At 39.8% G+C, this 17,533-nt stretch overlaps 2 protein-coding genes across 2 annotated transcripts; both read right to left on the bottom strand.

The window, feature by feature from the left end:
* Positions 1 to 920: 920 nt before the first annotated feature.
* Positions 921 to 5,198, bottom strand: LOC116430512 (methyl farnesoate epoxidase). Its single transcript, XM_031984769.2, has 8 exons — positions 5,111 to 5,198; positions 4,375 to 4,626; positions 3,279 to 3,567; positions 2,690 to 2,928; positions 2,201 to 2,412; positions 1,885 to 1,971; positions 1,652 to 1,793; positions 921 to 1,245 (listed from the first exon to the last, which is right to left on the bottom strand). The coding sequence occupies exons 1-8, from the start codon at positions 5,196 to 5,198 to the stop codon at positions 1,040 to 1,042; spliced, it is 1,515 nt and encodes a 504-aa protein (XP_031840629.2). The 3' UTR covers positions 921 to 1,039.
* Positions 5,199 to 12,127: 6,929 nt separating this feature from the next.
* On the bottom strand, positions 12,128 to 16,712 carry LOC116434240 (uncharacterized). Its single transcript, XM_076369029.1, has 3 exons — positions 16,645 to 16,712; positions 14,003 to 14,103; positions 12,128 to 13,843 (listed from the first exon to the last, which is right to left on the bottom strand). The coding sequence occupies exons 1-3, from the start codon at positions 16,666 to 16,668 to the stop codon at positions 12,220 to 12,222; spliced, it is 1,749 nt and encodes a 582-aa protein (XP_076225144.1). The 5' UTR covers positions 16,669 to 16,712; the 3' UTR covers positions 12,128 to 12,219.
* Between the last annotated feature and the right edge of the window lie 821 nt (positions 16,713 to 17,533).

Here is a 17,533-nt window from a genome sequence, read left to right as displayed (position 1 = left end):
AATTTAAAAATTCTCGTTTATTTGTTAATGTTACACTTGTAATATTATGTTTCACTGTTTATGTCTATACTTTTTCATTCTATTCTTCACTTTCTGACGCTTTTAATTTCTCCCTATTTTATGAAACATCTTGGCAGATACTTGAAGAGCGCCTTCACTCGTTCGGTAGCCATTTTGCCGCAACATCAATGTTTCCTCGTTTCACTGTAACCGACGTTCTCGAAGCAGCTCGGGTCGTAGATAGACGCACGCTTGTTTAACTTCAACAAATTTTTCCACCGATATTGTTTATTGTTTCTGCCGCGTGAAAGTCGTTTTACGTGTTCGTCGAAATCATCCCGTTTCGCGGAAGTCCAAATGTACCTTCATCCGGCGCGCCACGTGGCGGTTACGTCCTTTTATATTGGCCCCCCGAGCCGCGGCTTGTAAATAATTTCTCGGCTGGCTGGAAAACAGACAACACGCCACTGCTAAATGTCGGGGCAAAGTATGTTGATTATACATACGCCGACGGAGGTCAGTGATACCGAATAAAGACGTAATCTCGCGTTCGCGGATTATCGTGCGTTCCTTCGTCTAGCCGGAGAAGGTTTGTAATATTCATGAAATGAACTGTCACGACGGGGATGTGGAAATCAGTGTTATTTAATATATACAATGGTCTGGCTATGGACATCTGTGGAAATAGAATAATTTCAGCGTGCTTGGCACTTTTAAATTTGTAACGTCGAACCTTGAAATTTCAAGTCTCGAGCTTCTTTCTTTGAAATTACAAATTTTATACTTCTAAATTTCAAAGGTACTTTCAAATTTCACATTGTAAACCTTTAAATATCGAATTTCGGGTTTCGAACTGTCAAGTTTCACACTTTCGAATTTCAAATTTCAAACATTCTTATGAAAGTTACGTAATTCTTGTACTTCATTCGACTGTTTATTCCCAAACGACAATTGATAGACATTAGATTCTAAATTTTTTACAAAACGTATTCGAAACAGTGACTTTTAGTATTCACTTCGTTGCGTCGGACAACTTCTGTTAATTCAATTGGGAAATTGGTATGTCCGATCTCGTCGTGAGCTTCAAGTAATACGGTTTCGGCGATATAGCGAAACCATCGTAGCCATTCGGGTCTGGATCCCCATGTTCCCGTGAAATTTCCATGTCGAAGTAATGCACGACGTAGGCGAAGAACAAGTATATGGTACTCCGTGCCAGCATTTCTCCGGGACACCGTCTTTTCCCTGAAACGCGGAACTATTCTGTATTTCGAACGATTACGTAAAAATATTTGGGATTTCTTTCGAGCGACGTCACTGCCCACGAAATTTCTATTCGAATCCGTCTCGACAGTTCGATTCTATCGTTCGAAATTATTCACGAGGAATTCGTGAGATGGCAGAAATGAATCTCCGGAAATGTTTCACGAAATAAAGTATCTCACGCGCGTAGAAAATAGAATTTGCCTTGTTAAAACGGGAGAAATACCATAACATGTTAATCAATGAAAGATTAGTAAGATCAAATATTCGTAATAAATGATTGATGCCAGTTTGTTCCACAAAATGGCCTGAGAACAGGTGTTTTTAGAAAAACAGACGAGTCTTCGATTTTTGGTAAGAATAAATGCGTTTGTCGAGGAACTTGTACCTAGACTGAAAGGAATGCTCGCGTTGTTTTGACTGAACCGGCCTTTTTCGTCTAGGAATCGCTGCGGTCGGAACTCTTCTGGATGATCCCAATAAGCTGAATCGTAGCTCGCGCTGCTTAGATCGAGCAGAATGACTGTATCCTAGAATAACAAATAAATTTCTATTCGTAATAACTACGCATGTGTTAATAGTTATTTATTATTCATTAATAAAGTGTCCAATAATTCATACCTTGGGGATTTGGTATTCATCAAGGGTTACGTCTTTCGTAGTGTTATGGGGTAACCCGAGCGGCGATAAGATTAAGTACCGTTGTATCTAATAAAAGATCTCTCATTTAATTTCATAAAATTTCTGTAAAATTTAAGAAACATGGATATTGCTTTTATTTCACTTTTAACAGGTTGACTGCCATGTCATCCGACTTATCAGGTGACACAACACTTTCCTTAGACTCGGAAATTCATTTTCATTCTAAGTTATTGAATAAACCAAATTTCATTGAGATTTATCAAAGTTAATAGAGTAAATGAATAAGTTCCGTCACCTCCGCGAGAAATGCTTCCATCATCGGCAAAGACTGCAGATCTCCCAAAGTGGGAAATCGAGATCTGCCGACAACGTTGTCCATTTCCTCTTGCAACACCTTAATCCACTCTGGATGCAAGGACAGGAAAAGCAAAGTGGTCGCCAAGGTGTCAGTGGTAGTTTTCGAGCCTGCCAAGAAGAGATCCAAGCACAGAACAAGCAAACTTTCTCCTGAAAAGTGTTAAATACATTCTAAACACCATATATTTTTAATTTAATGGCATATTAATGATTATCAGTTAATGGAATAATAATGATTTATACAATCTCGAAAATGGCATTAAAAAATTCATCGAAAAATGGGAGAAGCTCATACGCGACGATGCGTCGACGATTAGAAAGACATGACAGCTAATTTTCTGCAGAAGCTAGCATAAAACGAACGAAATTATTTATGGGACGATCTAATACTTTTAATGTGCCACGGAAATATTAATAAATCACTGACTATCGAAAATCGTGTCGTCCCGAGCGCCATTGTTGGCCGATATCTCCAAGAGGAAGGCGTCGATCAGATCCTGCGGCTCGCTTCCGGTCAACCGTTTCTCGTGTTCGGTGATCTCTTCGTCCAAGAAGCTCCAGAATTTTCGGAGGATCCTCATTAAATCATTGTAACCGGATGATTCAGGTATTATATACCGGAGGAACGGCATTTGCGAAATGATTCCGCCCATTGTGTCCATCAATCTGCGTTAGAAACGATTACTCATTATTCTATTCGACGTTTCCTTTATATTTCAATATTTTAATATTCATTATTCAATTATTTGCGAACAGATTTCGAGAAGAACTTTAGAGAAAACAATGGAAATAATATAACTTAATTGCACGGTAGATCAATGGTAGATAATTGAAAATATTTGGACAAATGTTGAATCTTTATAGACGGATATTGGAAAAGGTATTATCATTAATAAATATCAATATAATATTAAAATAGAGTATTATTATATATTATTGTTATTAATATTATTATTCATTATATAGTTTATGCTAATTTTCACGGATCACTGATTTTCTTAACGTAATCGGTTTACCTGAACGCGTCATGGACAGCATCGAGAATCTCCTTCAGCTTCTCGTTGTCGTAATCGAATCTGTGCCCAGCGAACATGCACCAAAGTGCATTCAAAACTGCAACGTCGAAAGCTGTGTGCATGAGGACGGGACCTTTCTCGCTGGCATTGCGAAGGTAATTGATCAGACACTCCGCTTCGATTCTCGAGTGATCCTCCATAATCGACTGGCCCAACCCGAACGCTCTAAGATGGCGCATCGTGAAACGACGGTTTTGGGACCACGACGGACCCTCAGCAAACAATATACCTAGTACAGAGAATTGTAGCTTTTAACGATTTTTTGGAAAAGCAATTTTCAGTAATTAATACATTGCGTACTGGCAACGAGAAATCTCGTTTTTCTATGTAACTTGGCTAATTACCATAGCATTAGATAAATATTCAATTTGATTCAAATTGATTATCTATTTAAAATATATTACACAATAATATGACATCTGAATTGTTCATATATACATATAATGATATAAACTGATTTCACTGAAAATTGCCATCGTCACAGTTTTCTGAAGATTACCCGGTACGCAATGTGTTGACACGTTGGATGCCATAGAATCGAATTACTATAATTTTTTCAATTAAACGATGATTATTTGGAAACTTTTCTGTATTACTAGCAATACTACCTGATGCAGTGACATTCAACAAGATAAACCTGCAATAATAATAACGCACTTTAATTACATAATTTGATATTAGATTATTTTCATTTTGTATATTTCGCACTCAACGTGTCAATTTTATTTGTATATGTTAAACTACCAATAAATGGTCCCCTATTTTTTGTGAAATTTATTATTTGCTCGAAGTATTGGAACAGCTAAATAAACAATAAAAATATTATATGCTATTAATTATTAGTATTATTACTAATTTCGTGAGATGTAATAATTATGATATCTACTTTTAAATTTATTCTACTTATTGCGTCTGTATTATGCCTAGTTCTAATAATTCAATGTTACGTCTAAGTAAACTATTATCATATTTTTTTATTTAGAATTAGAAAGATTATTTATCGAAGAATTCTTAACGTGTCAAACGCATTAGAAACCTTTGTTTTTCCCGAACGCGCGGACCTTGAAGAAGAACCCGCCCGGCCTGCCATTGAACTCGTCCCGGAGGAGCACTTTCTTCACCAGGTCGTGGGAAGAAATCACAACCACCTTTTGGTTTCCTAATTTCAACCCCAAAATCGGTCCGTAGGTTTTCATCAGTTCCCGGAACGCCAAGTGGACGTATCCATGTTTATTTTTCAATCGTTGGAACGTGAGGAAGCAGCCGAAGAACGGCAGCCATTTTGGACCTAGTTCGAATACAGAGAACGATCACCGAAAAGCAGCTAAATAACTGAAAATGCCAAATCTTTCTGTTATAAATGAATATTTATATTTTTCCTCTGCTTACAATCCTTTTAACGTATTAACCTCAAAGACCTTCAAAATAATCATCCTAACGAAGAGCAATGGCAGTTACGTAGAAGAATAATATTCGAAATGAAAGATTAACTAGTGTAACGATACTGAAACGATAAAATTAACTATTAAATCTATATAAAGTATAACAACTGTAGCATCAATGAAACTATTAAATTACTTTATGAAAACCATAAAATTCACTTAATCGTTAAAACTGTAGAAACAATCGAGTTAATTAAACTACGGAAATTATGAGAGCTACAAAGTTGATTAATCTGTTAATATTATAAATGCTATGAAAGTAATTCAATTATTAGAACTATGGAAACTATAAATATTCTTTTGTCGTAAATATATGGCATACGGACGAACCAGGTGGAAAATTACGCGGCTTGAGGCAATCGTAGGCGCAGAAGACGCAGAGAAGAAGAAGAATTAGAGAGATCGTCGCGCACAACATCTTCGGATGCACTGATACTTCAGTTCGTGACTTCGAGCACGGTTACTATAACGGCCTCTCATATTCGTATGGTAACAAAAACGATTCTGGTGCCACCCTGTGATATTATCGGCTTGACACCCATGGCCTCGCCGACGAAAATATCTTTTTGTGTGGGACATCCTTTTCATGGATCTCCTCGCTCTTGCTGCCCCGTTACGGAATTATCCAACTTTTTCCTCTCCCCTTTTTTCCCCTTTGAACCGCGACACGTCGGAGGTCGGAATATAAATGTTTAACTCTTATTTAACACGTTCACTGCCACGGGAATCTTGAGAATTTCATATATCGCTTATCCTTCCGTAGCAAATGTAAATAGAAGCAATTATTGACCACTTGACATCGCAATTTTCACTTAACACTATTATCTAATTATCTATGCTATTACACATTTTTATTCATCGTCAATTATCTCAGATGTTGTAATTGTTCTCGAGCAATTCCGGAGTGTCGGTCATCGACCATCGTGGTTAAGAATCTCTTGTCTTCGCTTAATCGAAACTATGGATATTCCTCGATACTTCGAAGGGTTTCAAAAACATTTTGGCATCATCGATAATCAATCTTCCACATTTTCGAATCTTAATTTTCTTCCGTTGGACATTCGTAGAATAGAACACGAGGTTCGTTAATTTTACTAATTTCCATCAATCTATTATAAGAATTTTAGTCGAAATGTAATCTACATATCCAACTCAACAATAATTGCAATAATCGAAAACAATTGAAATAACGAAGATCAGTAACAAATTCAAGGAATGAGAGTGACAGTCCTATCAATTGGAGAATAACAAACTCGTGTAACGAGCGAAACCTAGAAATCGCTTACGTAACCAGAATAATCATAGTAGTTTCAAAATGACTGACGAAACCAGTAATATTAATTGGACCGTTTATTTTGAAAGTGGTGCAAGTCCATTTTCTGTTATTTCGAGAAAATTAAAGGAGTCAATTAAAAAGTATAGGTTGATTATGTCAAGTCTTGCAATGTTTCTACCAATTCATCAATATGTAATTTGATTATATAAATTTCCTTTCGGCGAATTTAACGAAAATAATATATATTTACGGGCTCGAAATGGACTTACACCATTTCCAAAATAAACGGTTCAATTATCTCGTCACATTGTTGCAGACGTTTCCTTATCCGTCTCTATCGTGGATGAAAGAGGAAAACGCGCGGTGAAAAAAAGGAAAGATCCAGTTCGACGGAAAGCCACGATAAGAACGACGCTTTCGAAGCGGCTCGGAGATTATTTCCTGGTCGGGCAGGACGGTGGGAAGTGAACCGACCGGACCGGTACCGCTTTTCTGTGAACCAACGGGGAAATCCGACGCGATCTCGCAGGTTCAACACACCGGGAGCATTAATTATTGCATCCGGCATGCCTCTGTCCTGTCCGCGATTCATTTTCACACTGCTGATGACCTTCCGCGGCGAGGGACTTTCGATAGGATCAAACCTTTTCGGAATTTACTTTCTTTTCATTATATATCTCTCTTACGTTAACCCTTTGACGCAATAAAACTTTAAAATCTGATATTTAATGTTGAACTTAGTATAATGCCTCGATACGCGCAATACTGGAATAAAATAGCTTTGTTCCTCAATGTACTCGTTATTTCCCTTCGAGTTAGTTACGAAGAATATCGTCTTTGTCTCGTAGAATATTGCTAAATATTTCTAGTGAGAAACTTCCGAGTGCAAAGGGTTAATTTTGTCTTGCAAAATATTCTCTTGTTATCCTGGTTATTTAAAATTTTTCTTTTTCGAGGAAAATGATTCTGGTTCTTGATTATTTTGTGATTTGGTGTATGACGTTGATGGTAAATTTGTTTGTAACTCTTGTTAGTATTTGTATTTTGATTTTTAGATTTTGCGGATTGCAGAGTTGTTTTAAAGAATGTTTATAGGACACGAAGGAGAAACTTAAGATTAAAGTTAAGGATACTTGGAAGTGTTTGTAGAATGAATTTGGTATGCAGATTTTTCCGAGATTCGTTATTTCCTCGAAAAGTTACATTTAGTTTGAACTTGGGAAGCTTCGTGCCTCAGGGTTGAAGTAATTAATAAAGTCAGAATGTAAATGAGTATTTTCACTCGTCGGGTTCTTCGAATGTAAAACCACGGTGAGATTGTGTTCGGTCGTTTGTATTGGTTCTTAGCGAGCGTCTCGATCCCATTACAGCAGATTACGAAACGCAAACATCTGTTTACTTGTACAAACCTTTCTGTTCCGAATAATTGTTTGTTCATTAATATTCATGGGCAGAGGTGTGGGACAAACACTGGAACCCGCTCCACGAGAATAGTGTTTGAGCTTCGTAAAGTGGAAGCTCGCGTTACTATTTCGATCTGGCTGTATTACATAAGCTTCCATTATTCGAATTTTCAACTTTTCGAATTTAATGATTTTCATTTTTTTATTTGACTCTGCTACCCTCTAACCGAAGGAGACATAATTCGAATTTATGAAATCATTTTTCAAGATAACGAACATCAATGTTAATTGAAACAAATTAATTAAAGAGAGAGTACGTTAAATTATACGAATGCATGTAACATTGTTTTTGAAACCAAAGTAAATACAATGGTACATTAATTTTCTAATCATGTTCAATCCACAATTTTATTTCTCCAGCTTACGAACGACCAATTAACGTTCTCTACCATCAATGGTTTGCACAATTAGCATTCGAAGAAGACAATCGGACGGCAATCCTCTGTAATTCGTGTGTCATAGCTTTCTAACGCCATAAAATCCTAGACAATTACACGCATTTTGGCCGGCAGACGTTACATAGTTCCGTCGGAGTTGAACCCGACTATGATCAAAGATAAAAGCAAATCAAAAGCGACAAGTTAATTAGGTACGCATTGTTGCCTCGCGCACGGGGCTCGTTTAATGCGTCGAAACGCGCCGTCAAGGTGTAAAATTGATCATTATCGTGGTAATCGTTGGCCATTCAACGCGCGGGATTTCCATTTCAATATACGATCGCGTGGATCACGTGTTGAAGAGAATTTTCTTGGTGAAACGACCTTGTGCGCTAACAATCGCGGTACAGAGAAACCGATCGGTGCAAAAAGAGTTTCGATAATTTGTATTTTTTTAACGGATGGGAAACTTCGTTTAATTCTTTTATTCGAGTAAATTGCACTTGGCTATTTGAAAATGTAGGAATTTGATAACTTGATAACTTGATAACTTGATAGCTTTGTAATTTGATAACTTAATAACTTGATAACTTGATAGCTTTGTAATTTGATAATTTGATAACTTGATAACTTGATAGCTCTGCAATTTGACAACTTGATAACTTGATAACTCGATAACTTGCCACCATGATAACTTGATAGCTTTATAATTTGATAACTTTATAATTTGATAGCTTTATAGATTGATAGCTTTATAATTTGATAACTCGATAACTTGCAACCATGATAACTTGATAACTTGATAACTTGATAGCTTTATAATTTGATAACTTGATAACTTACCACCATGATAAATTGATAACTTGATAACTCGATAATCTGTTAACTTTATAACTTAACAATTAAAAAATTTGAAAGCTTAATAATTAGATCATTTGATAATTTCTCGCTCACTTTATTTCAAAGCATGCCCTTTCCTCTAAAACTGCAAATTCAATTTTCCAAAGATTCAAAAACCATGCCGTTCCCATGATAATTCAGCAATTAGTTTAGTCTCACTATGATCCAGCTAAAGGCTTAATTATAATCATAAAACAATTGTTTTCGAAAAGCGACTTACTCCGTTTCTTACATCACGAACCCTATTAAAAAGTCATTTCTATCTAATTTATTTTACAACGTAGGCGAGGAACAGCGCTGAAAAGTGTGACGCAAAACTCGCGGAGAGAAAGAGGACCACGAGGAAAGTGAAAACCGCGGCAGGGTCGATTAGAAAATACGCACACGACATTTCTCCGGTTGTTTTCTCGATCGAGCGACACTACTCGCGATGAAAAGTCTGACCCCCGACGCGATGGCCGGATCGGGCACAGTTTCTCTCTCGCCGGGCATTGGAGTCAATTGCGTGCCGGACCCGCATGACTCGCGATCGGCCGATTGCGCTTAGCGATGGCACCAAGTTCAACGTGCACCCCTTAGCAAATATCACATTAGAACGTTTATATGTGACAAATAACATTTTAACGCATGTTCCCAACATTGTACGTTCGCGACGATCACAATTCTATGCATTAACACGTTCCGGTCATATTTTGCTTATGAACTGTATTGATTTTTTAAATAAAATATTCAGTTATATTCGAGTTTTCTTTTAATTTTATGTATTTTGATATCGTTTCTTGATGTTTTCGGTGCTTTGTAACGTATACAGCTATTCTTGACCATGTGTCCCTAAAAATATTTTGTTACAAAAATTAACGTGTACCACATGTGGTACACGTGGCACTGAACGTGTTAAAATAAGAATGAAATGATTGTAGGTACTGTTATTTAATACTCAAACTGTTTAATGAGTCAATTGAAATCTTAGCAGCCTTATTCTTAGAGTTCCTATAGACAAGTTTCGAAATGTCGATTTCACTGCTCGGTTGTTCTAGTGTCAACACATTGCGTACTGGCAACGAGAAATCTCGTTTTTATATAAGGACACTTAGCTATGCAATTTTGCTAATTACTATAGTACTTTGAAAAACGTGAAATTTGATTCAAATCGATTATCTATTTAAAATACATTGCATAACAATATTGGTATCTGAGTTTTTATGTGTATAGCAATATAAGTTGATCTCACTGAGCATTTCCATCCGAACAATTCAGTTTTCCGAAAAGTAGCCGGTACGCAATGCGTTAAGGAAACAAAATGGTCCCACCGACGTCGCGTATACAATTTAAATATAGACACGAGAAATTTGATATTCTTAGAACCTTGATTCCCTTCTTTCTATTTTCTCATCGATGCATTTTGACCAGTCTATCCATTCTCACTCGCGAGAGCGTCGTTCCCATCTTTTTTTTTTACAGGACTAGCCTGTAGATTGAGCCTGGGTGATATTAAAAGATACCTAGAGCATAGCTCCCTACCCTTTTAATTTGAGAATTACTGGTTTACCAACAGGGAGGTTCCGTTTAGCAGAGCCACTTTGACATTTGGAATACAATCAGACCCGTTTTTGTGCGGTAGATAGGGACCGCATAAAAGAAATGTTCAGAAATTTATGAAATAGTGAGAAAGTGCTTCCAAACGAAACAAATAATTAAATTACACATGGAGTCGTTTAAAAAAAATTTAATTTCTCATACATGGAGAAATTCTCGCAATACCCATAATTCACTGCTACTCGTAGTCCAAAACCCGCATCTTCTTGTGACGAACTGACTCAAAGTCGCTTTCTTCACTTGAAAAACAACAATACCGTTGGAATTCGTATACCGCATGAAAAGATCGCACAAAAAACAATCGCATAGAAAACCGCACAAAAGCAGGTTTGACTGTATAAGAAAAGTTTGAAAAAACTAAAAATCGTCTGCAAGTTAATCGCAACATTAACGCGAGAGCGTCGTTCCCATCTCTACCGGCGGCAGTGTAAATAGGCCCGGTCCCATCGTTGCAGCACGAATTAATTCCTTCCGATGGAACACGCGCGGCCGCGCGTGTGTGGGTGTACGGACACTTTCTCCACGGTCGAGGTCCCCCATATACAGATCCTCGAGCGGCGAACAGATTCCGACTTTCTCCGGTTTCGCGGCGCGGGCCCGCGTTGCGTCATGTCGAGCGTGGGCATTCGGCAATGACTAGGCGAAAACGCTAACGCGGAGGTGTTAACGAACCATTATCGCCCCGTCGCTCGTAACACCGGAGATTAGATGATCCTAAACCTCAACGACAGGGGCGATTAAGAAACGGGGAGAAGAAAGTTGTCGAAAACGTCCGACAAACGAAAATATTCGAATTTATGCCCGAAAGGTGTAGAAAAAGATCGAAGGAGAGTTGAATTGTTAAAAATAGATGCTGAAGTATCAGTATTACCGACAACATGTCCGCCATTTTCTCTTGAGCGAGAAATACGGCAGAAGTTTCTCTAATAACAATGTGATCGATCGTTGTACTTCAGAAATATGGAAAGTTAATAATATTTATCGAACCTAGTCACTTTCACCTTTATCAGTTGCACCGGTAGAAGTCGATCTTCCAACGAATATGAAGCCTAACACTAACCGTATCGGGAACCGGTCAAATGGCCGGATTTAAAATTCTTTCCTTTCGTCCATTGAATTCTCCATCAATCCCTATATCATCCGATTGTTTTCTCAATGTTCATCCTCTTGTTTCCGTTTCCACTGAGAGAAATTTATCATGTAATTTGTTTATCTCTATTTTGTAGCCGGTTGTTTGACTTAACCCTTTGCACTCAAGAGGTCACCGTTTGATCTGATACAACAAAATTACAAAGCGTTGTATATGATATTAAGTTCCGTATAATGCATCAATATGTGAAATCTTTATATAAAATAGCTTTGTTTCTTAATTTACGTCTCATTAGTTCGTTTCAAATATCGCCTGTGTCTCATTGGAAAGTCTCGAATATTTCTAGTGACGAGCTTCCGAGTGCAAAGTGTTAATTGACTCCACGTAATCAGCTCCAGGTAGCTAACCGACATTCTGATGAAGGGACGAGAAAGTAGCGAGTTAACAAAATATCCACCAACTTTATTCTCAACGGCATCGGTTAACAAAGTAAGGGTAACAACAACATCGTATAAAAAGGAGGCATATACATAAAGTATGCGTGTTTACGTTAGATACGAGGGCACCTCGTCGCAAGAAGAGGGACAGTGAAAGGGGCCGGTGTCAGTCGATTAATCGAGGGGACTTAACACGCTAAGACCTTAACTTAGACCTACGGTAATATATACAGCGGCTTATTATACAATACTATCGAAGATTCTTTTTGTACAAGCATCCTACAGGGCGACGACGCTTCTTCAATGATTGGGGAACGCGAAGTTCGCCGGCGCGCTTTGCTTCGTAGCCGGCGGCGGTACTAAGTCCTGGCTGATGCCTTTAGACTCCGCCTTCGACGACGACCTGTCCCACCTGATCTTGTTCTCGTCGACCTGGCGCTGTTGCGCAGGTCCGTTCTGCTTGGAACCTGCCTCCGGACTGTAAGGAACAACTTGGGAGCCCTGCGCCTGGACATCCTTCCTGTCCTCCCAGCCGTGATGATGGTGATGATGGTCCTCGGACGGGAACCACTCCGAGATCCACACCGGCTTCCAGATCTTCTTCCAAGCTGGCACCCAGATCTCCTTCCAGGCGGGCACCCAGATCTGCTTCCAAGCCTCTTTCCAAGCTAACTTCTTGTCGGGTATCCACTCCAGCTTCTTGTCAGTCTTCCAGATCTGCTTCCAAGCCTCTTTCCACTCCAGCTTCTTGTCGGGCACCCAGACGAGCTTCTTCGAGGGCTTCCAGATCTGCTTCCACTCCTCCTTCCACACCAGCTTCTTGTCGTCCACCCAGATCTGCTTCTTAGCCGGCTTCCAAATCTGCTTCCAAGCCGACACCCACTCCAGCTTCTTGTCGGGCACCCAGATCTGCTTCTTCGCCGCTTTCCAGTACTTCTTCCAAAGCGGCTTCCAGATCAGCTTCTTCTTCCACAGGTCGTGACTCGTGTACTGCCAGCCGTGATGGTCCGTGCCGTGGTAGTGCTCGCCGGGGATGCCTACCTTCACCCATTCCGGGATCCAGATCTTCTTCCAAGCAGGCACCTGGATCTCCTTCCACGCGGGCACCTGGATCTCTTTCCAGACAGGCTTCCAGATCTTCTTCCAAGCCGGCACCTGGATCTCCTTCCAAGCCGGCACCTGGATGGGCTTCCAGACTGGCTTCCAAATTTTCTTCCAGGCTGGCACTTGGATCTCCTTCCACACGGGCACTTGGATCTCCTTCCAGACCGGCTTCCAGATCTTCTTCCAGGCGGGCACTTGGATGTCCTTCCACACCGCCTTCTGCGTCGGCACCCAAATTGGCTTCCAGATCTTCTTCCACGCCGGCTTCCAGATTTGCTTCTTCGCGGGCTTCCAGATCTTCTTCCAGCCGGGCTTCCAGATCAGCTTCTTCTTCCAGTAGCCCTTGTCGTGATGGTCGTCGTGGTGCTCGTCGTGGTGGTCGCCCAGTCCGCCTGCTGGCGCACCGTAGCCACCGATGTCTCCGCCACCGGAATGAGCTAGAGCACTGCTGATGTCACCTCCGCCCGAATGACCCAAGCCACCGCCGATGTCGCCTCCGCCCGAATGACCCAAGCCACCGCCGATGTCGCCTCCGCCCGAATGACCTAAGCCACCGCCGATGTCCCCGCCACCGGCGTGGGCTAAGGCGGCGCCTATGTCGCCGCCACCGGAGTGACCGAAACCACCGCCACCGGAGTGACCGAAACCACCGCCACCGGAGTGGCCGAAACCACCGCCACCGGAGTGACCGTAACCACCGCCGCCACCGAGGTCACCGCCGCCGTGTCCGCCGCCTACGTCACCGCCGTAACCGCTGAGGTCGCCCCCATGGCCGCCACCCAAATCGTCGCCCCATCGCTTCTGGGCCGCTGTTCCGTATCTGAATGGAAAGTGGATGACACTGTGAGTTCGATCGTATGTTGGGTTGAGGAGCAAGTCGTTGGTGCTTATTTTGAAAATTGGCAGTTGAATGTTGACATGTTAGTTGATTTAATTTCTGTTTTGATTTAGCTTGTCAAGGTTAATTGAGGAAACGTACGGTACTTGTTGCTGAGACTGCTGCTGCTTCTGCTGCAACTGGTTCTGATCCAACGCTTTGCTCGTTACAAGAACGGCCTGCAGTAGTACAACTAGCGCAGCCTGTGAACATAATCACGCGCAGGTTGCTAGAGTTCAAGTGTTACCTGAGTGTCAGTTTGGCATTGATTTAATCCTTTGCACTCGGAAGCATTTCGTCGGAAATACTTAATATTTTCTGAGTAGACAAAGACGATATTCTTTTGAAATTCACTGAAAGAGAAGTCACAGGTGAATTGAGAGACAGAGCTTTTTTATCCGAATATTTCACACGCCGATGCATTATGCGGAATTTAATGTTATATATCGAATCTTATAGTTCCACTGCATCGAATCAAGTGGTGACTGAGAGTGCAAAGGGTTAGTAACGTGAATCTTCACGGACGCTTGACACTGTCGCTTATAATTCGAACGTGAGAATGTACAGTTCGTCTTCGTGTGACAGTTGCCCGCGACAGTCAAAAGAATCACTTTCTTTCATTCGATCGTGAGAAGCGCGAGTTCGAACCGAGTTCGCTTTCGAAATTCGCTGTCGACCGATAATCAAATTACACGTTCCCCGATAAACATTGAGTGACAGTGAACCATCGCGCGGTTCCACTCCCGGTCACAATCGTTTCGTTCTCGATCTCGAGCTAGAAAAGAAATCTTTCGAGTGATTTTCTATTTTTCTAAATGATTCTAAAAATTTCATAGGAATTTCAACTTGTGATCAGAGAATTGTTACTACAATACCTATATATAATAATAAAAATAATAATAATAATAATATCGTTATTACAAATGTATCGTAATAATGAATGTTTAATATAATATTTAAGGAACGTCGATGAATTTGAAGATTATAATTATTGGAAAGAACAAATTTTTGAAAGTACTAATCGATTTTCAGGAAACTCCATGACCAATGTTTATGGTGTGGAATATTCCATATAAAAGAAATGTGGAATTTAAAATAAAAGAAAGCGTGCACTTTCGCGCGTTAACGGTGTCCAGGATTCTCCGCGGAAGAACGCTTTTCTGAAACGGAGAGACTTTCGATTCAGAATGGTCCGGTGACCGTTCGTGAACGAAATACAGCTGGCCCGACCTCCAAATTTTCGCAACTAGTTTCACTAATTCGTATTAATATATTTGCGTCACGACCACCGACGCGGTATACATAAACATAGCGGAGGACTACTAACGGTGAAGTTTCTACTTTTCAGAAAAACGAAATGAGATCGAGAAATTAGCTTTCGTTTTCAGGAAGATGATGGCAATTTACAGAATGCTGCGTCAGGGCACGTTAACTACAAGACAAGCACGGAACAAATGGAAACAAATTTCTTAAGAATGAGGTTATAAGATTTCCAAACCAAAAGTTTACTAATCAAATTTTCTTTTTATCCCGTGGACACCGTCATTAACTGCAATCAAGCAAACCTAATTACCCATTGAATTACGAAACAAAGTCACAGTAGTAAGTTACTTCTTTAACCTGAAACTTGAATGAAACTTAAGAAAGACAATTATAATTAATAAATATCGTAGTAAAGCTTAAAATTCTGGTGTCTTCTGTACCAACAAAGTATCTGGAGCATTGAGTACCGAACTGATTGATTTTATAAGAGAACGATAAAGAAGGCAGTAGTCAGTACCATTTCCAGGACAATCGACCAACTCGTTCGCCACTTGTTCATCGATCGTGACAATATGATACATTAATGGAAAATTATGTTTGATGTTGATGTTTCTCTGTATGTTCTGTTTATGTGATTAATTAATTATTGTGTATCGATAAATGGCACATTAGTACTTCTACACTGTTACTCTGACAAACTAGATCTCTATAGTCGTCGCCAAGGAATACCAAAACAGTAAACCCGGTTAAACGTTAAAGTAAACATGTTTCAAGGGAACTGACAAAAACGTGATCTCAAGTCTAGAAACTGTAATTAGCACCTTTAATTCAGTAGAATCAAGATTTTGCTTCAACATATTCTCAAACAATCATTTACAAACTGCAGTGAACAAAAAATTACCAATAAATTTAAGGTAGAAGTGAATATTTATCAAAAAGAATACCCAATTTCCCACGAAAAACCGAAGAGAGTAACCAACTCAAAAAAGAGTTGATAATTGATAATTTGACAAAACTTCAATTCGCGACCTACATCTCAACAATCATCTTCTTTCCATTTAAACAATTCTACTCTCAGTTAACATCGGAAACCACGTTCACCATGCATCAATTAACAAAATCAAATTACTATGCACAGTCTCTAGCGTGACAGGTTATAAACTCTCATACACAACTTACATAGCAACCGTCGAACAACGATAGATTACTGTATTCCCGGCTGCCTTCTTTCTATCAACGCGTGATACTTACTCCAGATACAATGTCTCTCACCGATCAAGGCCAGAAAATGGTCCCAACGAATGGTCCCAAAAGAAGGAGAGAAGAGAAGAGCGTCTCGACTCTCGTGCCTCGTTCGAAGAACAAACCACGTGCACGCGGACAAGAACGATCGCGAGGTGACGTAGCCGATTGTTGTCAAAGTGGTTGAGAAGAATGATAGAGAAAAGAACTAGTTTACGTGTTATAGTGGAACAACTGACCGCGCATCCCGAGCGGATCCTCATATTTCTCGAAATGCCGCCCGTCGGGCTCGGGCCGCGTACTCTTGTTCCCTAAGTGCAGGAAAACGTAACTTACTTCGTCCAATCAGCGGAACGCCGTAGTTATATAGGCGCGTATTCTCCCCCGGCACGGTATCGGACGGTGGTGTCGCCCGGGCCAGGTGGTGAAGGTGGTGGCAAGATCGTCCAGGTGGAGGAGGCACTCTCGGAAGGAACGGGCGATGGTGGTGGCGGTCGTCCCGGCGGACGTGCGTTACGGAAACCTCGTGCGCGCTTGCTATGGGCAGCGATGGGTTCGATTCGGTTGCGTTCTTTGAAGGTTGTTCGAGAGAAATGGAGAAATAATGGGAATGCGATAGAACCTGGTGTAATATCATTTTTACGATTTTTTTATTGTTAGTACTGTTGTGCTATGTTGTGGTGAAATATGGTGTAATGTGATAGGATGTAATGGAATGTAATTTAATATAATTTAATGTAATATAGAATAATATAATGATATATTATATATTATATATTATATATATATCATTTTTACGATTTTTTTATTGTTAGTACTGTTGTGCTATGTTGTGGTGAAATATGGTGTAATGTGATAGAATGGAATGTAATGTAATTTAATATAATTTAATGTAATACAGAATAATATAATGATAAGGAGAAAAAGGGTTGGAGTAAAAGTAAGTCCTTTGTCGCTAGACGAAAAAATAACTGAAACATGATACGGTAAGAATGATAGAACAGGAGAAGGTAATGAGGACAACGTGGTTATAGAGAAATAGAGACTAAAAGAAATGAAATATTAAAATAAAAATAATAACAAGATGAAGGATAAAAGTAACAAAAAGTAATGTTGAGTTTGACGTGC

The sequence above is a fragment of the Nomia melanderi genome, chromosome 7, assembly GCF_051020985.1.
Source record: "Nomia melanderi isolate GNS246 chromosome 7, iyNomMela1, whole genome shotgun sequence".
Classification (NCBI taxonomy): domain Eukaryota; kingdom Metazoa; phylum Arthropoda; class Insecta; order Hymenoptera; family Halictidae; genus Nomia; species Nomia melanderi.
The sequence above is the reverse complement of the archived record's forward strand: the minus strand, read 5'-3'. Positions and strand labels throughout refer to the sequence as shown.